This window comes from Tenrec ecaudatus, chromosome 3 (assembly GCF_050624435.1).
Source record: "Tenrec ecaudatus isolate mTenEca1 chromosome 3, mTenEca1.hap1, whole genome shotgun sequence".
Taxonomy (NCBI): Eukaryota; Metazoa; Chordata; class Mammalia; order Afrosoricida; family Tenrecidae; genus Tenrec; species Tenrec ecaudatus.
Window position 1 is genome coordinate 216,525,103 of NC_134532.1, and position 21,933 is coordinate 216,547,035.

Genomic DNA, 21,933 nt, shown 5'->3' on the forward strand with positions numbered 1-21,933 from the left:
GGATTTCATCACTTGCACCCCTTGCTGCTCTGTTGCATGCCCTTAGTGTTTTACCTCAGCGTGATGGAGTCAGATTATGCACAGTTCCCACACTGTGTCTCCAGTATTGTCCCCCGCAGTGCTATGGTTAGTGAGGGATGTCATGTCTTGTGGTAGGGCTGGCCCTATGGCTGTCTCTGTGGTGGTCTTTGGTTTGGGATACAAGTCTTTCAGCTCCTTGTTTACATGCATACCTCTCTCTCTTATGCCATTACAAATGGAATTGCCTTCTTAATCCCCTGTTCAGATCGCTCATTGCTTGCACGTAGATACACAACTGGTCTTTGTGCCCCGAAATGTTGCTGAATTCCAACGAGGAGCTTTCAACTGGGAGAAAATAGAACAGGCTGCTAAGTGCCCTGGCAGAGGACGGCTGTGCCCAGTAGAGTGTGATTTAAAGCAGAGGCTGCTTGGAACAAGCAGGTACACAGCCAGGTAAGGGGTTGGCATATCTGACTTGTTTCTTTTTTTCTTTTGCAGTCAACTTTGATCATTTTCAGATTCTGCGGGCCATTGGTAAAGGGAGCTTTGGCAAGGTAAGAATGATGTTTGTTTGTTTGCATCTCATCAACAGAATAGGGACATCCAATACCACTGGGTGTGTGTGTGTGTCTGTTTGTATGTTGGCTGCCAGGCATTGGGAATTTTCTGTCTGAGAGAAAGACTTGGGTTTGCCAAGTTTGAGATGAGAAAGGAAGTCGAAGTCGTTTCCTATGGCTACGCTGTAATTTTATTCCGAAAATTAAATTACTCGGGCAGCCCTGTTTGAGGTGAATTACAGAGGTAATTCTTTCAAGATTGCTAATTCCATTGCTTCCTTGAGGATTGGCGTGAGGAAGGTGGAGGAGGGGGGCTCCCACGTGGATCAGAGAGCCAAAGCAACCCTCTCCGGCTACAGGGGTAGCTGCAGTTGGGAATGCTCATGCCTTTGATCCTCAGCCATTTCCCTGGGGAGGCTAGAAAAGGCGAGAAAAGGGCAGGTGATGTTAGAATGGAAATAAAGGGTGCCCCCCAACCAAGCCCTATCCGCTGAGGCTACTCAGAAAGCCTCCCAACTGTAATTGCTTCCAGCACTGTCACAGATGGAATTGTGCCAATGGCCCCCCTTCACACACACACACACACACACACACACACACACACAATAAGTGGTGTTGCCATCCTAACCCGTACGGGTGGGTGTCATCTCATTTGGAAGTGGGGTCTCCTTGGTTCTGCGCATGAGGCCACCCCCATGCCGTTTGTGGTTGGATGCCTCCCCATCAGTTCAACTCACAGCAACTCCACGTACAACAGAGAAAAATAACCCCCGCCCGGCCCTGCGCCGTCCGCACGGCTGTTCTGCTCGAGCCCGTTGGGGCAGCCACTGGGTCCACTCTTTCCCTTAAGGGGTTTTCTGTCTGTCCTTCCCTGCCCGTCTACTGTACCAGGCATGATGTCCTTCTCCAGGGACTGCTTCCTCCTGGCAACATGGTCAAAATCGGTACGACGAAGCCATTCGCGCTTCTGTGGGGGCATCCTGGCTATACCTCTACCGAGACAGATTTGTTGGTTCTTTGGCAGCACCCACAAAAAATGCCTCCATCCTCCTCCGGGCTCCCTTAGTCCATGTCCAACTTTCACACGCGTGTGAAACTACATGAAGAGATCATGGCTAGGGTCCTCAAAGTGACATCCTCACTTCAAACACTCGAATGAGGCCTTGTGCCGCAGATTAACCCACTGCTTCGACTGCTGTTTCCACGAGCTTTGGTTATCGATCCAAGTACAACAAAATCCTTGACAGCGCCGATCCGTTCTCCATTGATGGTGATGCTGTCTGTTGTTATAGGCTGGGAGTCGCCTTCAAGTTGATGCCAACTCGTGGTGGCCCGCGTGCACAGAGGAGCCGTGCTCCTTGGGATTTTCAGGGCGTGGCCTTCTGGGAGCGTCTTCTGACGCACCTCTAGTGGGCCCACGCTGCCACACTTCCAGTTAACAGCCTGTGCTTCAGTGTCTGCCCCTGCTAGGGTCTTTGAGTGCAGGGAGTGTTTTAAACATCACCAGGGTTTGTTTTGGTTTGAGATATGCAAAGAGCAGATTAGGGATGGAGCAAATAAGCACAAAGAGGGCAAGATCTGAACACGACAGCAAAGGCGAGGCCGCGATCTCCTCAAGAGCCCTGTCCTAGAGCTGCTGTCCTTTACCAAAGCCACCCTCTTTGCTATCCCGGTCACGGTCTCAACAAGCATCTACGCGTCTCCGTGAGTCCGTAAGTGACTAGCAGCATTACTATTTCATCTCACAAATGAAAAAACACCAGTTCCGTAACGCAGAGATCATGCAACTTGCCTGTGGTCCCAAAGGCATGAGGTCTCAGGGCTGAGAAACGAATTCAGGACTCTTCCATGACCAGGGACCTCCTCCTTCGGCGTCCCTACACTCTGGATGTGTTCCTGACACCAGAGGACAGAATCGGGTGTGCGGGGTTATTGAAACAGGAATCTCCACATCATGGAACAGTCTATCCAAAAACGTCCTGCCCATGGGATCAAAGGCAAGCTATAGCAATATTCTTGAGTACATCATTCCAAACTTGTGCAGTTAAAGTAATACCTAAGAAGTGGGATGGAATTAATTTTCTCTTCTCTCTTCCTCCTCACTCCTTTATGCCTTTCCTTCCGTCTTCGATTTCTGTTCTTTTTTTAATAAACCATTTTATTGGGGGCTCTTACAGCTCTTATAACAATCCATACATCGATTGTATCAAGTACATTTGTACACATGTTGCCATCGTCATTTTCAAAACCTTTTTCTTCTACTTGAACCCTTGAAATCAGCTCCTCTTTTTACCCTCCCTCCCCCACCGTCCCATCCTCATGATCCTTGATCAATTATATATTATTATTGTTATTTTCATATTGCACACTGTCCGCTGTCGCCCTTCACCCACATTTCTATTGTTTGTCCCCCTTGGGTGGGGGTTATATTTCCATCATTGTGATTGGTTCTCCCTTTGTCCCCCTTCCCCTCATCATGTCGCTACTCCCACTACTGTTTCTGAGAGGTTTATCTGTCCTGGATTTTGTGTGTCGAGAGCTCTTATCTGTACCAATGTGCGTACTCTGCTCTAGCAGGATTCGTAAGGTAGAATTGTGGTCATGATAGTTGGGGGAGGAAGCATTAAAGAACTATGTTTCATTGGTGCTATACTGCACCCTGACTGGCTCGTCTCTTCCTTTTGCCTCTTCTGTAAGGGGATGTCCCATTGTCTACAGATGGGCTTTGGGTCTCCACTCCATGCTCCCCCTCATTCACAATGATATGATTTTTGGTTCTGGCTCTTTGATGCTAGATACCTGAAGGCTGGTGTGCTTCTACCATGTGGGCTTGGTTGCTTCCCTGCTTCCTCTGTTTCTTTCATCCCTAATTTTCTCCTTTCCTTCTGCTCTTATATTAATTCAATCTATACATGTAAATTTAATCCCTACCTAGAGTCAGACACGATTCTCGACTCCATCGATCAAGTAAGAAACAAAATAGACCCCTATCCTCTTCTCTCAGAGCTGACCTTCTGTGGAGGAGACAAATCATAGACAGATCAGCGTACACATTTGTGGTACCTTAGATAATAACAATGTATTAAAACGATAATAAGGTGTGGTAGTTACATAATCTGTTGTCAATTTGAGACTTAAGAATGAAGGGTGGAGTTTAGCCTGTTAATCAGGTCGCAGCTTGATGACCTCATTTGGAGGCACTGAGGAGATAAATAGCTCACTGGAGGCAAGATACACACAGACTCCCTGTGAGACATTCCTGCGAACAGGACACATGGAGCTCCGCTAGAACCCTGGAGTTGGAGGAGCCACGTGGAGCCACCCACAGCAGCACTGAGATGCTTCCACCACAACTGGATTCAGAAGACTTTCCACCCACTGGCCTGTGATCTTCCTGCATTTGGTGTCATTGCTTGTGTTTCATGAGTCTGAAGAGGACTCTATGAATTGGTATTGGACATATGGGCTAATGTTGGAATTAGGGACTTGATCTGGACTGGGCTGGGATGTTTTCTCAATATTCAACTGCTCTTGTATATAAAGCTCTTTCTCATACATATATGAGAATCTATGCATTTGTTTCTCTAGTCTACCCAGACTGACACACAAGGCATGGGACCACAGAGCTCTGGCATAAGGGTCGTGGCAGAGAGAAGTTGCTTTTCCATAGAGCAGGCTGTTAACAACCCAGTTAAGACAGCCCTATGCCAATTATTTCATTTTGCTTGGATGAACAATCTAACCCATGGAAGCAGCCATCAAATACAATGTATTCGATTATCTAATAACAGCTAAATATCACACTATCACTGGTCCTAACTTACAACACAGAGCAAACAGGAAGTAAGCTTTGGATACTCAACACTGGTTTCTGATGAAGCCATGGAGTGAACTTCGGTTGTTTGAGGAGTTGACATGCAGAGCTGTGGCCACCAATCTTCCTCTAGGGAAGCAAATAGGCGATACTGGTATGTGTTGTATATTGAAGGAGATTTACATCCAGAAACGGCTCCCACGATTGTAGGAATAGGTTAAGACCAGTCTGGGGCAAGTCCGGTTTCTCCTGACACGTGGGGGCTGATGAACAGGAAGCAGGTGCAAAGCAGAGACAGTGAGGGGCACGGGCTGGTGGATGCACAGGTCTGCAGTAGGCTGAATGAATCCACCATTGGTAGTCTCCTGATGGCCCCTGGGGATTGGTGGACCACACAGGAGATTGAGGAACCAGACAAATGGTTCACAACTGGCAGAAGGTCAAGGGCCAAAGAAGCTTAGACGGCTCAATCTCTCCCTCTTACAAAAAAATTTTTTTTCAACACTAGTGGTATCACTAGCCTGCAACCCAATTGCTGAGTTGGGCTCTGCCCCTACCCTTACTGAGGAGCAACCATCAGAGATCGCTGCTGAGGAGACTGGGAAATTGAGTGTGTTTAATTTTCAACATCTAATTGGTAGGCAGGCTGTTCCAGTAGAGGAGAGGAGGAGAGAAACTTGGGTGGGCACACAAAACGGCTCTTGGTGGGATGGTCCAGTACAGGAAACATCATTGTGCTTGCTGCTGAGATGCAAAGCCAACGAGACATTGCCCCATCTGACCGATCGCTCTGTTGGACGGTGCTGGTAGTGGTGTGAGGGTCAGTAGCCAGCTCTTCTTGGCAGACCCTCCGCTCGTGGCTGGGGTCTATTCTGATAGGATGGTTCTGTTTCTGTCCTTGCCCGTGTGGTTTTGCAATGGACCGGGTCACCCAGACGCCAGCCACTCTAGATACGATATGAGAGGCATAAACTCTGAGAGTAGAGCTTTGTTTCCTAGGCGCCAACTTCCGCAAAGCCTAATTGTCCTTGCCTTCCCATTCCACTCTGCCTTAATCGGAGGCCCACGAGGGCCGCATCGACCAGCGTGCCTCTGCAGGGTCTCTCGCAAAACCTATCAACCATCCTGAACACGACGCAGGATCAGGCTCTCTGGTAACCAGACGGTTAGAGCTGTCACTGAGAGCAGAACCAGGCTCTCTGGTAACCAGACGGCTAGAGCTGGCACTGAGAGCAGAACCAGGCTCTCTGGTAACCAGACGGTTAGAGCTGGCACTGAGAGCAGGACCAGACTCTCTGGTAACCAGACAGTTACCACCAGTCAGAGCTGACTCGATGGCAGTGAACAACGGCCTGCGTTTACTCTTGTCTGCTTGGGGCCGTTTGAACCCACTTGGAATGTTGACTGCCCATGGTGATCAGAAATGTGGTTAGCAGCCATCAAGCCAATCCCAGACTCATGTCACACCGCACACCAGCCTCCCAACATCAGGGGGCTCCCGCACATGAGCCTTCCAGTGCCGTGTCAAACAACTACTCTGAGCAGCTAATTCCCAAATGTCAACCACCAAGCCTGTTCTCCTTGGGCCTTCGCGATTTTAACAGGTGTCCCCAGGACCTTGAGCTGAGCCATGTGCTGGGTTAGGCATTTTCCTCCTGCCAAGATCAGGGGCTTCCTGAGGGCCAGAGATCTGGTTGAAAGGCAGGTGGAGGGTAAAGAACCAATCATGACCAGGGGTGTTGTGTGTGGAACCTGAGCGTGGATGTAAACTTCTCCAAAGATGGGAGAAAGGAGCCCTGGGATGCCCTCACTAGTGAAAAGCAAAGAGAAAGGAGGCCACGGGAAAACCAATGTACTGCGGCCTGCGTGAGGCTCCTTGAGCCCGGCAGGTGACATTTGGCTGTCGAGGATGATCAGAAACAGCATTTGTTGTTTGTTGCTGTGCGATGATGTTGAGTCAGTTCAGACTCGTGGCGACCCTGCATCCCCGGAGAGAAACATCACCCGACCCGTGCCATCAGCATGATTGATTCTTCATAGGTTTGAACCCATCGATGCAGCCTCGATGCCAACCCATCTTGCCAAGGACTCTGTTCCCTGGCCCTCTAGGTACCAAGCATGATGGCCTTCTCCAGGAACTAGTCTTTTCTGAAAGCACGCACAAGGTACGCGAGATGAAGTCTTGCCATTTCTCTTGTAAAGAGCACTCTGCTGTACTTTGTCAGAGTTGTGTGTTCACTTGGCAGTCCCTGGTACTTTCAGCAGTCTCCGCCCGCACCACAATTCAAATGCATCGTTTCTTCTTCAGTCTTCCGGATTCAGTTAAATTCATTCTTGGAGGTGGGGGGGCTGTCAGGTCAGGCCCTACTCGTGCTGTCCCCACACACAAGGGAATGGAATGCTACTGGATCTCAGGATATCTCCAGGATCCCTGTCATTCAAGGGAACAGCCACATGAAAGCCTCTACTGGTGGGTAAGTGGGGGTTGTGCTTCAGGATCACGGTCCGGGAATGGATCCGTCTACTCCAGTCTAACCACTTGTTAAACTAACAGATTAGCAAGCTTATCTTTGAGATGGAAGGGCCCAGCCCAATTCATCACAAGCTCTTCTGGAAATTGTATAATTAGATAAATAATCTGATCTCTGAGACCTCCCTGGCCCCCAGCCAACAAGAAGGGTCAGGACTTCAGCACTACCCAATCAATGATCTCTTTCCAAGCAGTGATTTCTCTGTCCATACCCCCACCTAACGCTGCGCCCTACCTCATGGATTTCAGCTATTTTAGAGGGATTCCCGGAGGATGGACTGCTCTGTCCGTGTTTATAAGGAGGGTCTGATCCTGACACAACATCCACAGGCAATCATTTCCCTTGGAATTATCATCACCACCAAGACGCCAGCTGAGTACATGTGAACTTAGTGCACAACGTATAAACTCAGCAGACAGCAGGATGTGGACGGAGAGGGATCATGTCCAGAGTCAGACAAACGAGGGGTCAGATGCTATCCATGCGCTTACCTTCTGCCCACTCGCACACCTGGTGATGCTCAGACCACTTCTTCCTGGGTGTAAGCCTTTTCTTGGATGGTTTGTTTATACCGTCCCCCACTGGTGGACACAGCAGTGGTTTCCATCTTCTTGCTGTTGTGATCAATGCTATGAGCATGGGCGTGCGTCTGTCTTTGCGTGCCGTGGCTCTTGTTTCTCCAGGGTATGTGGCTAATAGTGAGCTTGCTGGCTCACGCAAGTTTCTAAGGAAGTCATAGACAGAGTGGTACCATGTTAGTGTCTTGCCAGCTGTGTGGGAGAGGTCTACCCCTCTACACTTTTGCCAGATGCCGTTGCTTTCCATTTTAAAAAAAGTATTGCTACTATTTCTGGGGTGAGATGAAATTTCGTTGTTGCTATGATTTGCAGCTCTCTAATGACCGGTGATTAGAAACATGTTCCTTGGATGGATAGATGTCTCCTTTGGTGACGTCTCTGCTCAGGTCCTCTCTTCATGCTTTAATTGGATTGCTTTTCTTTCTGTGGTTGAGGTGTTGAAATTTCCTACAGCTTCTAGAAATTAGTCCTGGATCGGATATGGCATATCCCCCTCTCCCTCACCCCACGTCAATGGTCATTCTAGCCCAGTCTTCCTTAGGTTAAGGAATTCCTACTATTGTTGCCTGACTTCCAGAGCTTATGAGAAGTCATCTGTTAGACTCTTGATTGCCCCATATGTGGTGTAGCATGTTTGTCTGTCTCCTTTCAAGAGCTTTCGTTAATCTTTGGGGTTTTTTGGGGGTGGGGGTTTATTTGCTTTTAGCTGTTCAACTATGATGTATCTAGGTGAAGCTCTTGATTTTAAAGAAATTTCCCTCTCTCCACTTAGATTCCCTCTTTTCATTCACGGAGCCTCGTATCGTGCAGCGAAGTCATACGCATTTTTTTCAAGTCCTGTAAGCTATTTCAAGCATCTGGGTCATCTTGAGATCGAGGGCTTCTTCACTTGAAAAATGAGAAGGCACATTTTTCTGATGAAAAATATATATTTAGTAGTTTGTGGTTGCACCCTGGGCATTGTGAAAGTTATATGGTGGACTTTTGAGTCCGTTGCAATTCTCTGAAAAGAACTATTTGGCTGGACTGTCTCTTAACTAGATTGGAATGAACACTGCATCTTGGTCAATCACATAAATCTCCTTTCAAATCTTTCTATTCCTTAGCTGGGCTGCCTGCAGTTCGCCTTATGCGCCTGTCTCTAACAGCCAGATAGTTGATGCACCAAATATGAGTCTCTTCCCTTGATCTCCTAGGAAAGGAGTTGTGGCCCAGAGTATTTAGGAAGCTTGCCTCTAATCCCACAGATGCTGACCGGACTCGAATGAAAGTACATTTAAGACATTTGTGGAGCCCTCGCAGTCCCTTCTCCTGTGAACATTGAGAATCCAATGACTTTAGGGGAGTGGAAGCGCTTCTCTTAAGTCACAACAACGCTGGTACCGCACGGAAGCATATCACTTTTACTCTCATAACATTGACCCTTTGGGTCCCCAACCCTGTCCTCCTCCGTGGTGGACTACAGACCTGTTAGCGATCATCCTTGTGGTTTTTCATCGATTCTAGCCTGCCGTCTTCTCTTGAAATCTTTGCTGACATTTCTGCCTACTCTTGTATTCTTTTTTGACGTCTGGTGTGGTTCTCTGCCATAGACATATGACTATCATCTATCTTTTGAAAAAGCCAAGATTTATGGTGGCTCCATTTTTAAGTCCCTCCTGCGTGTCGCAGCTCCTTGATGATATCCAAGTTCCCTTACTGAATGCATGCATGGGAAGAGGTGCCGTTTACCTCGAGACAGGGGAACACGGCTTTGCTCTGTTTGAGAGCCAAGTAAGTGCGGCCTCCCTGGTAAATGCAGAGGAAGCCGATGCAGCTATTGTTAAGTTCAAGGTGGGGGTGCACTGGCACGGGAGGAAGAAAATCGCCCTCTTGTGAATGAGTATTTGGGCTTTGCTCTCTGCCTTTTGGCAGGTTCGATGTCTGGCATTTATTAAGAGTTTTCAAGAAAGGCGTTTCATTGTTAAACTCTGACAATAGCCTGGGTTATCAGGAGCGAGCACATGTGAATTCACAGAAATCTCATTTACTTTCCTTCTGAGAGATGTCTCCCTCACCCACCCTCCCGCTGATGCAGAAGCAAAGTAAACAGCCGATGAGCCAGCCATGGGACTGAAATTCCTTATAGCTTATTGTCCACTGAGGCTTGGGGCCACTAGGGCACAGCAGACTCATTTCTGTGTCACCACATCAACGCTCTGGATCTGGGAGGCAAGTTGACTCTGTGGTGTGTTAGTTGCAGGCCTGGGAAGGTAGCTACCTCATGGCTTCGTGTTTTCCTCCCGGAAATGCGTAGGGAGCGTGGTCAACTGTCATAGTTCCTGGTTTTGACCGACCAGGATGCTTCCTTATCATGATACTACCCCTTCCTTTGGCGGATTTGTCTCTCCCTGCAGAAGAGCACGGTGAGATACTTGATCATGGGGTCTCCCCTCTAACCCTCTCATTGGGACGTGCGATGGTGGCCGTGCCATGTTCATGAACCACGCCACTCTAGACACAGGTTACTTCACGGAGAGGTCATGCAACCCAAACCCAGCCATTCTACAGAACCAGAACTGGAAGATTTGCTCCCGTCCCCTCCAGTCTCAAGCGCTGTAAGAAATCTGGCATACACCACAAGGGAAGGGGGGATGTCTACCTGTCTCAGGAAAGATAAAGACCTATAGTGAAGAAAAACAGAAGAAAATCCAAGTAGGGGGTAGATGGAGAGCCAGAGCTCGGCTGGCTAAGGTAAGTCCAGGGCGAGACAAGCCAAGCACCTGGGGTGCAAGCACTTAGGAGACTATATTGGAAGTGGATCCCAGGAAACATTTGTAAGGAGGATGGGGAGGTCAGCGTTAGCCATAGGGTGAGGATTAGGTATAGGGTTAGGGTTTAGTGTTAGAGTTAGGCATAGGGTTAGGGTTAGGGTCAGGGTCAGGGTTAAAGTCAGGGTTAGGATTAGGAATAGGGTTTGGGTCCGAGTGAGGGTCAGGTTTAAGGTGAGGGTTAGACATAGGGTCAGAGTCAGGGTTAGGGTAAGACATAGGGTTAGGCATAGGGCTAAGATTAGGGCCAGGGTTAGTGTTAGCATAGGGTTAAGGTTAGGCATAGGGTTAGGGTCAAGGTCAGGGTCAGGGTTAAGGTTAGGTTTAGGCATAGGGCTAGGGTTAATCATAGGGTTAAGGTTAGGGTTGGGGTCAGGGTTAGGGTCAGGGTTAGGGTTAAGGTTAGGGTCAGGGTTAGGGTTATGCATAGGGCTAAGGTTAGGGTTAGGGTTAGGCATAGGGCTAGGGTTAAGCATAGGGTTAAGGTTAGGTTAGGGTTAGGGTTAGGGTCAGGGTTAGGGTTAGGCATAGGGCTAAGGTTAGGGTTAGGGTCAGGGCTAAGGTTAAGGTTAAGGTTAGGGTCAGGGTCAGGGTTAGGCATAGGGCTAAGGTTAGGGTTAGGGTTGGGCATAGGCTCAGGGTTATGCCAGCGTTGGGGCTAGGGTTATTAATGCAGCCGTCCCAGGCTTCGATCCAGCCACTCTCCACTGTGTGCACAGTGAGCTCACTCCCACTGGAGAGCTCCGTGAGGCCATGTGCAGCCTGGTAGCGAAGTGACCAGTGGCTGTCGAGTGTGTGGAAACCCCATGTGTGTTAGATACAGCTGATCTCCATGGTGTTTTAAACATCTGCTTCATTGACATAAAATTTATAAATCATACAGTTTAATAGAACATTTCCATCAGAAAGAATTGTACAATCTTCACCACAACCCATTTTAGAACATTTTCTGTATTGTTTTGCTCATTGTTATATTCTCCCCCTTTGGGCCCAACCTGCCCTGCCGTCCCCCCAAGGAACCTTTAATTCAGTTACTCGCTCTATAGATCTCCTCTCCTCGATTTCACATACAGGAACATACTTAGCAAAACAAAACAAAAGACTAACCATAACAAAGTCAAACTGAGAAACCCCGATCAAGAAGAACGCAGACAATATAAAAAACTAGGACAGATCTAAAATGGGTCAAAAGGAGATGAGATGATAAGGTGTTCAATTTTAGTCTGACTGTGTCTGCCACAGTCCACCTTCCGGGGCATTCCACAGTCCACCTTCCCGGGGCATTCCACAGTCCACCTTCCCGGGCATTCCACAGTCCACCTTCCGGGACATTCCACAGTCCACCTTCCGGGGCATTCCACATGATCACAAGGCTGTGCACATCCCTGGTCTCCCATAGGGTTTTCAGAGGCAAGTTTCTTTTGGAATTCAACCACCAGGACATTTTTGCGATATCCCTGTGGGTAGATTCAAACCCACAACCTTTGGGTCAGAAGCCAACTGCGGTAACCGTCTTCACCAGCATGAAGTATACCACTTTGAGTTAGCTTCGAAGTAAAGAAAGCTTCATGACTTCCCAGGGAAGGAGGGCAGATGTTTTCGTGGGTGAGAACCTGCTGAGATGTTTGCCACAGGAGTGTGTTGCTGGGATTGGTAAGTGGGCCCTCTGTTTACAAGAGCTGCAGTTAAGAGGGTGTTAATTAAAAATCATCAACTAGCCAGAGATGGACTGGAGATAATATAGCAGAAATCGGCCCAGAGTTAGATGAAAACAAAGCTTATGTCTCTCCAAAGAATATCCTGGGCACAACTGGACCAGAACTATACATCCCATCATTCCAGACTCAACTTAAAAGTCACTGCCCACTCACAGTGACCTTATAGGACAGGGTGGAGCTGCTCCTGTGGGTTTCTGAGACTGCGACTCTTTGCTGCAGTAGAAAACCCTCTTTCTTCCTTGGAACAGCTGGTAGTTTTGAACTGCCAACCTTTGGGATCACAGTCCAACCCATAACCAATACTCCAACAGGGCTCTTCATTCCAGACTGGCCATGCCTTAGTATGCACCTGGGATCACTCTCACACCCAAGCACATGATCGGCTTTCTTGTCCACAGGGCCAGGTTTTCATATCTGCATGGAAATGCACCCTGGGGCAAAAGTTTGATTAATAACAGACTTACCAAAATAGGATCAGAGCCCTGGTGGCTGCAAGGTCAGCCGTTCGAAGGCTTTCTAGTTCCGTAAAGAGTCACAGTCTCAGAAAAACCTCAGGAGCCCTGGTGGTGTTGTGGTTACGAGTTGGGCTGCGATCCTCAAGGTCTGCAGTTTTGAACCACCAGCTCCTCAGGAGAAAGACAAGGCTTTCTACTCCCGTAAATAGTTACAGTCTCCAAAGCTCACAGGGCAGTTCTACCCTGTCCCATGGGGTCGCTATGAGAAACCAGTCATAGCAGTGTCTTTAGGCAAAAGGAGGAGAGACACAGACAGATGATGGACAGATGGACAGGGCCAGGTTACCAGACACTAGACTTGTTTCTTCTCTGAGGCTTTGGTGTTCTTTCTTTGGCTCCCCATGAAGGAAGACCAGCAGCTCTATCTAGATGCCCGCTCATAAGCGTTGAAGACCCCAGAGGTCTCTCACCTCACCAGGATGCAGAACATGAACTTGGTGATGCCAACTGGTGGAGGTACTGGGCAGCCCTTTCTTCAGAGGGAACTATCACAGCCACCAGAGACAGACCATCAAGCCCATGACCATGGAGTTCTTTTCAATTCACAGCCACCTTAGAGAAAATCACAGACCCACGGGGGTTTCAAGGCCGTGATCTTGACAGAACCAGACTGCCACATCTTTTCAGAGCACACCAGAGGCTCACAAATAGAACTAGCACCCCAGGGTCGTAGTGGGTGACACATTGAGCTGCTAATCAGAAGGTCAGCAGTTTGCAACCACCAGCTGCTCCGTGGGAGAAAGATGAGGCTTTCTACTCCTGTAAAGATTTAGTCTCAGAAACCCGCAAGGGCGTTCTGCTCGGTCCTCTGGGGTCATTACGAGTCAGAATGGACTCGATGGCAGTGAACGAGTGAATTACTGTTAGGTGCTGACGGACCGGCTCTCACTCACAGCGACCCGCGCCATCCTCACTGTTGCTCTGCTTGCACCCATCATTGTGTCCTTCCATCTGGGCGAGGGCCTTCCTCTTTTCCTCTGTCTCTCTACTCGACGAAGCACAGTGTCCTTCTCCAGGGACTGGTCCTTCCCATCCTCACTTCCGAGAAGCATTCTGGCTGTACTTCTTCCCAGATAGATTCACACACACACACACACACACACACACACACACACACACACACACACACCATTTGCTTCTTTTCTCTAGATAACCCTGACAAAGACATGGCGGTACCAGGCATGGAACAGTGGGTCAGAGAGACACCACTGACGTTATAGAATGTCATGCAGAGAGGACTCAGTGGTCCAGCAGATGGGGCAGGAATGTGAGGTCCCGGATGCCCTGAGTGGGGCCGGGTTCTGCTGGAGGAGGCGAACACATCCCACATGTCCTCTTCCTCCAGTGGTTCAGGGATGGCTGGGCAACCTGAGGACAATGACCGGCTGGGCTCTTTCCATGGGGCCTCCTGGAGGAACAGCTCCAGAGGGAGGGATGAAGGAAGGGCAAGGCGAGATCACCGGGGCCCAGTCTTGTGCGGTGCCTGACCCACAGTGGAGCAGACAGCGTGGCACAGCTTCCATCCCTGTTGCGTGGTACCACGTGCCTCCTTTGGGTTCCTCCAGAAGCAGGCTCCGAGACAAGGGTTGAGCCCAGGGAACTGGGCGGTGGAGTGGAGAGAGCAGTTGGGCAGTGAAGGAAGGCAGCCAGTCTGGGTGGGAGGCCAGGCCTGCTACCCCCATGGTTGATGAGGCAAACACTGGGTTGTGCTCACTGTCGTTGTGCGATGACATTGACTCCGTTCTGACTCATCACGGCAGAACAAAGCACTGCCCCATCCTGTGCCACCTCCCTGTTGTCCTATGCTTGAGACCACTGTTGCAGCCACCGGGTCAAACTCCATCTCCTTGAGGGCCTTGCTCTGTGTCCCTGCCCCTCGGCTTGACCATGCACGATGTCCATCTCCAGGGACTGGTCTCTAGGAGCGAGTATAAAGCCCATCTCACAGGAGGTGTATGTACCCGAGCTCCATCAGGCCCTGGTTGAAGGTGGCTCCTTTGGGCATGCTTTCCCTGTCGCTGATGGTCCAGCTTCGGGGCAGCACAGTGGGGTCTGCTGGCAACAAAGGATCCCCAGGCAGAGAAGTGCAGGGTCCCCTGAGGGAGGATGGGAGCAGGGAGGGTCTGCAACACCGTGAGCTCCCCGAGGGCAGGGCTGCTGCTTCCACTGCTTGGCACATGGTCCGGTGGTGGTTCTGGGCGCTCGGCGATGCGGGGTTGATTTCTCGCTCCCGTGACCCCTGTGTGCCGAGTAGAATCGCTCCATAGGGTCTGAAAAGAGACCTCTGGCCTGTCTTCTTGGGTGTCGCCGGTGGAGTGCTCTGACAGCTCTCCCATGCCGCGAGCGAGGACATCCGGGTCTTCAAGCTCCACATGGGGAGGCCTCGGGGTCCGGCCACAGCCACTCCCTTCATGAGAGAGGGAGTGGAGTCCAGGGGTGGAGACTCATGAGAGTCTGTGCGTGTGTGTGTGTGTGTGTGTGTGAGAGAGAGAGAGAGAAACACTAGCCTGAAAGCTCCCCCTCCCTGGCTGTTGCTCGTGTGTGTGTGTGTGTGTGTGTGTGTGTGTGTCACTGTCCTGAAGAGCCCCCTCCCTGGCTGTCACTCAGGGGTGTGTGTGTGTGTGAGTGTGAGTGTGTGTGGCACTGTCCTGAAAGCCCCCCTCCCCGGCTGTCGCGCAGGTGTGTGTGTGTGTGAGTGTGTGTGTGTGTGTGTGTGGCACTGTCCTGAAAGCGCCCCCCCGGCTGTCGCCCAGGTGTGTGTGTGTGTGTGTGTGTGTGTGTGTGAGTGAGTGTGTGTGTGTGGCGCTGTCCTGAAAGCCCCCCCCGGCTGTCGCGCAGGTGTGTGTGTGTGTGAGTGTGAGTGTGTGTGTGGCGCTGTCCTGAAAGACCCCCCCCCCCGGCTGTCGCGCAGGTGTGTGTGTGTGTGTGTGTGTGTGTGTGTGTGTGTGTGTGAGTGTGTGTGTGGCGCTGTCCTGAAAGACCCCCCCCCCCCGGCTGTCGCGCAGGTGTGCGTCGTGCAGAAGCGAGACACGCGGACGATGTACGCGATGAAGTACATGAACAAGCAGAAGTGCATCGAGAGGGACGAGGTGCGGAATGTCTTCCGGGAGCTCCAGATCATGCAGGGCCTGGACCATCCGTTCTTAGTCAATCTGTGGTGAGCAGTGTGGCCCTGAGGCTGGGCGAGGGGTGGGGAGTGCCAGCGTTCCGTCCGACAGAGTAAGGGGCACGCGTGGCTTCGAGGGAAGTGATTGTTAAATTAGAACGAGGAAGGGTGGGAGTGCTCTGAGCTCAGAGGGTCTTATATACCGAGTTGGGGGTCTGATGTCATGTTTAAAGTATGTCTTTTCTTTGCCTCTTAAATGAACTTTGCTTTTCAATGGTTACCCTCAACTTCATCCATTGATTGATTGATTCATTGATTGATTGATTGATTGATTCATTCATTCATTCAAGCAAACAGGCATTAAACCTTCCCTTGGACCTGGGCCAGGGGGACCATCCCTTCAGATTGACAGAGAGATGGGTCCTCGGCCTCAAGGACCTTGAAGTCTTGTGTAGAGAAAATGCTTCTCACTTGAATCCCACTGGTGACACCAGCTGGAGAACACGCTGTGGCTGTGGGCCGTGGTGTCAGCCCTGACCCATAGTGACCCCACGGACAACAGCCTCACAAACGTTGTGACGTCCCAGCCCATGGTTGCAGCCACCGTGTCCATCCATCTCCTCAAAGGTCTGCCTTTGCTTCATGGACCCTCACGAAGCATGGTGTCCTTCTGGGGTCTGGTCCCTCCAGAAGACACATCCAAAACACCTACAATGAAGTCTTGCCGTCCTCACATCTAAGAGAGTCCTGGCTGTAATTCTTTGTTTGTTTTGGGTAGCCTTCCCATTTTTAGAGCTGTGTGAGGTTGATGGAAACATTGTGCACAAAGCGCAAGGTGTAGGCTTCCCAGACACCCCTTCTCCCATCTCCTACTGTGAGCCTCCTGTGTTCTGTGCTGCGTGTGTTACCATTGCTGGCCCAAGGTGTATACATTGTTACTAACTAACGTCTCTAGTTTACAGCAGCGTTCAATTCTGGCTTGTACAGACCTGTGGTTGTCACAGGGTTTCAATGCCCACTCCTGAGCAACTTCATCCTAAGGAGAGATAAGTGAACGCATGATTTGGGTTCATTGAAAAGAAAGTCTCTCTGGATTCTAGACTCTAGAAGGAGGTTGGAAGCTGTTTCCAGAAGGAAATAGCAGAGACGCCACCAGCTCCCTGGTGGACAGAGGGCTGGGTTTCACATCCACACTGCTCTCTCTGTTCCAACTGTGTTCTTCTGTCCTTGTAGGGAAGTGACCAGTCACGTTTATTGGGGACTTCATCCGTGGTGAAGGACTCCGGGGGTGGGGGGTGCACTGCTCATGGACAGGTTCAAACCCACCAGCTTCTCCGGGGAAGAAAGAAGAGGCTGTCTGCTCCCACAAAGATTGACTGTCTCGGAAACCCATATTGGGACCATCTAAGTCAGAATCCACTCAACTGCAGTGGGGCTGTGTGTTTGTTTTACTGCACGGTGGTGCAAAGGGTTAACGTGCTCCCTGCTGCATGGAAGCTGGGGAGCTCCAGTTCACTCGGGAGAGTGCTCCAGAAGAAATCCCGGGGGATCCGTTTCCAAGAGGCCAGCCACTGACAATCATGTGGAGGCCAGTGTGCCCTGCCACGCGTGGGGTTTCCATGAGCTAAAATCCACTCCAGGGAAGCTGGGGGGTTGGGGATTTGGGAGCATCTTTCATCTTCCTAACAGCCTAACTCGTGTCCTCCTCTTCTCATCCCATTTTACAGCCAGGGAAAATGAGATGGTATTGGAAGCCAGGATGTCTGGCTGTGTGAGCCATGTACCTATTGTCGTTTTAAGACAGCTGGTCCTGGGGGATCTTTCCTCCTGGGTCACCCCACCCCACCTCTCCCAGCTTGGAGCTCCCAGCTGACATGTCTTCTGGGTTGCCTCCATCCCTGATCCAACAGGGCCCTGTGCAAACGTGCTAGTTGGGGTCACGAGGACACACCTCCTTCTGTATAATGATATGCCAGCCGTTCATCTCATTAGACCGGGTGAGCGATCACAGCCTTGGAAAACTCAGCCCGGACCCCTTCTCATTACTCTCTCTGCTCCGTAGCTGGTTCGGGCGAAGGTCGTTGCTGATTAGCTTTCAGGGAAGTCTTTCTGTCCAGCATGAAGGATTGCACCTCCCAAGCCTCGTGGTTCCGGGTGGGGGAGCTGGCAAAGGCGATAGTTCCACCTGCTCTAGGAGGAAGCACTTGTTCTGTCTCGGCTCAAGGCAAGCAGCCGAAGGAAGATGGGGATGAAAACCGCACCCAGAGAGTGATGGGGGCACATCATCAGGGTCCGAGGTCGGACGTTTGGAGGTGCAGCGGGGCGGAGGGGAGGTGTAGGGCTTGCTGTTTCAGGGTGGGAACGAGAGTCGATTCACTTCTCTGTGCCCCTGTTTCCTCCTTTGTGTGATGAGAACGAGCTGGATGCAGGCGTCAGAGGCTTGCCCTGAGGATCTCTCGTAGCCTGATGCACATCAGGTGCCCACACTCCCTTGGGCTTCTGGCAAACACTCCATCAAAAGCTGCTCTTGTTCATCTTGGTGAGACCTGGTAGCTCAGCGGGTTGGCCATTGGATCGTTAACTGCAAGGTTGGTGGTTCAAACCCACCTGCCGCAGTGTGGGGGAAAGCTGAGGCTGTCTGCTCCCATCCCTGCACGTCAGCGTGTGCAGTGTGTACGCCTGGAAGCAGCACAGGCTTCCCCAGGAGCTGGTCTCTGATCCTTCTGGCTTTAACTAGAGCGGGCCAGCAAAGTGTTACAACCGTAGTAATAATCATGTTAGGTAATTTTTACCGACGGCTCTGCAATAAATGCAACAAATAGGATACACAACATACTGTTCTTGCAGTATCCGAAGTATCTCCCGAGGAGAACTTGTTGATGAATTCCAAAAGGTAAAATACTTAACTTTTCAGTGACGAAGTCTGGGACGAAACACCCAACACATGAAAACCCAGCCAAGAAAACCAACCAACAAACAAGTACAAGTTCAGTGCATTTCACCATGTGTGAATTAACGTCAACCTCTAAACCTTCAAGCGCAGGCAACCACATTGGCTCAGCTATAGCCGCAACAGCCTCCTTGGTGATGCCCAAACACTGACGGGGTCAAACACACCGCGCACTAGGAATGGGAACTACACAGTGTCCATGGGAACTGGAGAGATGAAGGCTAGTAAGACGGCTCCTGCATCACTCTCAAGGGGCTCCGGTGGCTTGGAGGTTATGCATTGGGCTGCTAACTGCAAGGCCAGCAGTTCAAAGCACCAGAAAGCCAAATGAGCCTTTCTCCTACCATCAAGAGTTAAAGTCTCAGAAACTCACAGAACCATTTTTTGTTCCCCCCTTATTAGTGACCCCTGATATTTTTAGAAATCATGTTATTGGGGGCTCGTCCAGCTCTTATAACAATCCATCCATCCACTGTATCAAGTACATTTGTACATATGTTGCCACCATCCTTTCCCAGACATGTTCTTTCTACTGGAGCCCTGGTATCAGTTCGTTTTCCCTTTCCCGCCCCTTTGAGGAACAAAGAAAGGCGGGCCCACAGAGCAGTTCTGTTCTGTTCACCAGGGTCGCTGTGAGTCGGAATCAACTCGAGGCAGTGAGTTGATTTTTGTACACAAAGGTCCGCGGTGGTGTAGTGGGTCTTTGGGCTGTGATCCGCAAGGTCAGCAGTTCGACACCGCCAAAGAAAGACTGGGCTTTCTACTCCTGTAGATAGTTCCAGCCTCAGAAGCTCACAGGGGCAGCTCTACCCTGCCCCATAGCATGGCTATGAATCAGCATAGACTCGATGGCAGTGGTTTGGGTAGACCCCAGAGTAAATTTCTAGGATCCTCCCTGAGGCCAATGCACTGAGTCATTATATCAACCTCTACACCCAGAATCCTGATGGCTTTTTAACAGGAGCCTGGTGGTATAGTGGTTACGACTCAGGCTGCAATGCACATGGTTGCCAGTTCAAAACCCCCAGTAACTCCGAAGGAGAAAGACTGGGCTCTCCACTCCCTCTTTTATAAAAGAGATGCATAGATTTATTGAATCATCACTGGTCGCCATGCTTTAAATAAAGAAAGACAAGAACAAGCTGTTTTGCCCTAGATAAAAATGGACGCTGGGGCCGGGCAGGTGCTGGGGTAGAAGAGACAGGAAGCTCCCTTGGGGAACCTTTGTCCCCAGATGAAAACCTTTCACAAATGATGACCAGCTGCCGAGGCCCGCGTGTCCCATAGAAAGCAGCATCTTTGGCCTTCTCAGTGACGACTGCATCTCAATGGGCATTTCAGCATTCTGACGGGATTGCCTGCCGCCAGTTTTCCCAGGGTCACTGTGGCGAGGGAGGGAATTTGGCACCTGTGAGCGGATGTGCGGAAAGGCGTGGCCCTGAGAGAGCAGCCTTGTGAGGCCTGATGCCTACAGACAGGTGCAGGGGCAGGTGGGGGGAGGGCAGGAAGACAGATGGACGGCCACTTGCTGGGGGCAGTGTCCAGCAGCAGGCGTTCTGCTAGAGGTTAGGTTGCAGAGAGCCTTCTGAAGGGACTGGCCGACTCAGGGAAGTCTCTGGGCAGCCTTTTTCCTATAGCCTGTGCTCAGGTCAAAGGGGTCCTCATGGCCTAGTGGTTGAGCACTGGGCTGCTAACCAAAGGGTTTTCCATTCTAAACTCCCAGCGAGATCCCCGTGGGAGGAAGATGAGGCTGTCTGCTCTGGTCAAGAGTGGCAGTCTCAGAAACCGACAGGGTCAGTTCGACTCTGTTCTATAGTCTCTGTGAGTAGCTGAATGGGGTGTCGGTTTTGGGTGCTCAGGTCTTATCTTTGTGACCCCTTTCGACCATTCTCACGCCATTGCAGTTTCCCATCGTGCAATTGCACACCTCACAGACTACAGTCCAGTGGTGGTGCTGCAGCAGGGTAGAACCGTCCCCGTGTGCTTCCAAGACTGTAAATCTTAAGAAGGGTAGAAGGCTCTTGCCTCCCTCCTGCAGAGCGGCCGGTGGTCTCAAACAGCTGACCTTGCAGTCAGCGGCCCAAAGCATAGCCCACTATGCTACCATGTTCTTTGAAGTCAGCTCCATCTCGAGCGACCGTAGGGACAGCTGAACAAAACTCCGCCTGCCCTGCGCCATCCTCACAACTGTTCTATGTTTGTGGACGTTGTTGCAGCCACTGTGCCCATCAGCTTTGACCAGGAGCCTCCTCTTTTCACCGCCCCTCGACTGCACTCCTCCAGGGACTGGTCTTCCTGGACAGCATGTCGCCGTCCTCACTTGTAAGGAGTCGTCCGGCTGTACTTCTTCCAAGACAGATCGGTTTGTTCTTTGGGCAGCCCGTGGTAGATGCACCATTTCCCACTGGTGCCCTCATTCACGGGCACTGGGGTGGTTGGTGGGCTCAAACTGCTGACCTGACGGCTAGCAGCCCCGTGGCTAACCCACTCCGCCACCAAGTTTCTTCAAGCCACACTCAAGTACATCTGACTTCATTTAAGGTATGGGTGGCCATGGTGACAGCCACACACGGGGATTACATCACCCAGCTGCTAACCCAGAGTTCCCAAGTTCAAACCCACCAGCTGCTCCAAGGGAGAAAGATCTGGAGGCCAGATCTCACAGCCTGTGAACATTTCGGGGAGCAGTGCTAATCCGTCACATGGGGCCACTAGGCAGCGGAATCTATTTGAAGGTGGTGTGTTTGGTTTGGGTCCTCCCGGATGGTCTTTACGGGCCCAAATCGGAGCCTCGACCGCCTGCAGCCTGCTCTGAGGGCTAAGCATTGGATTCACAGGGAGCCAACGCTGATCAAAAGGCCAGGGATGACTCACACCCTGTGATCACTTAGAAAGGGGGCACCCCATGCAGCACAGTTCCTCTGGGACACAGGCGGGTCACTCCATAGCTCTTGGTTTGGGGGGTGGTTTGGGCGACTCAATTGCTCACCTTGAGTCGGGCGGCGTTAACACTCACCCGCAGCCCCCACCTAGCATCCTGCGCCCACTGGGGATCCCGCCCGTCTCCTGATTAGGTGGAAGGGAGAATCCGTCGAAATTGCTGGCAATCTCCATTTGCTCTGTTCTGAGAATAATGAGATCGCTGATGAACCGTGAGCCACTCGCAGGCGTTGCCTCCGCCTCCGAGTCTCACGGGGGCCCGTGGGCCTTCCTGGGCGCGTTTCACGGGACATCACAAGGCAGGTGGGTGGCTCCGGCTGCCCCTCTGAGCCCCCTGGCCCCACGAAGGCCGGGCGCACACAAGGAGCCTCATTTTCCCGAAGGTGGCAGGGA

The 21,933-nt window shown here is 51.0% G+C and overlaps 1 protein-coding gene across 2 annotated transcripts in view; it reads left to right on the forward strand.

Annotated features, from left to right (window-relative positions):
- Nucleotides 1-527: 527 nt before the first annotated feature.
- Nucleotides 528-21,933, forward strand: part of STK32B (serine/threonine kinase 32B) — a 235,891-nt gene continuing 214,485 nt past the window's right edge. For both annotated transcript variants that reach the window (XM_075545032.1, XM_075545033.1), the window contains exons 1-2: nucleotides 528-575; nucleotides 15,550-15,701. In XM_075545032.1, the coding sequence (XP_075401147.1) occupies nucleotides 15,583-15,701 (119 nt within the window). In that variant the 5' untranslated portion in view covers nucleotides 528-575; nucleotides 15,550-15,582. The remainder of the gene's footprint in view (nucleotides 576-15,549; nucleotides 15,702-21,933) is intronic.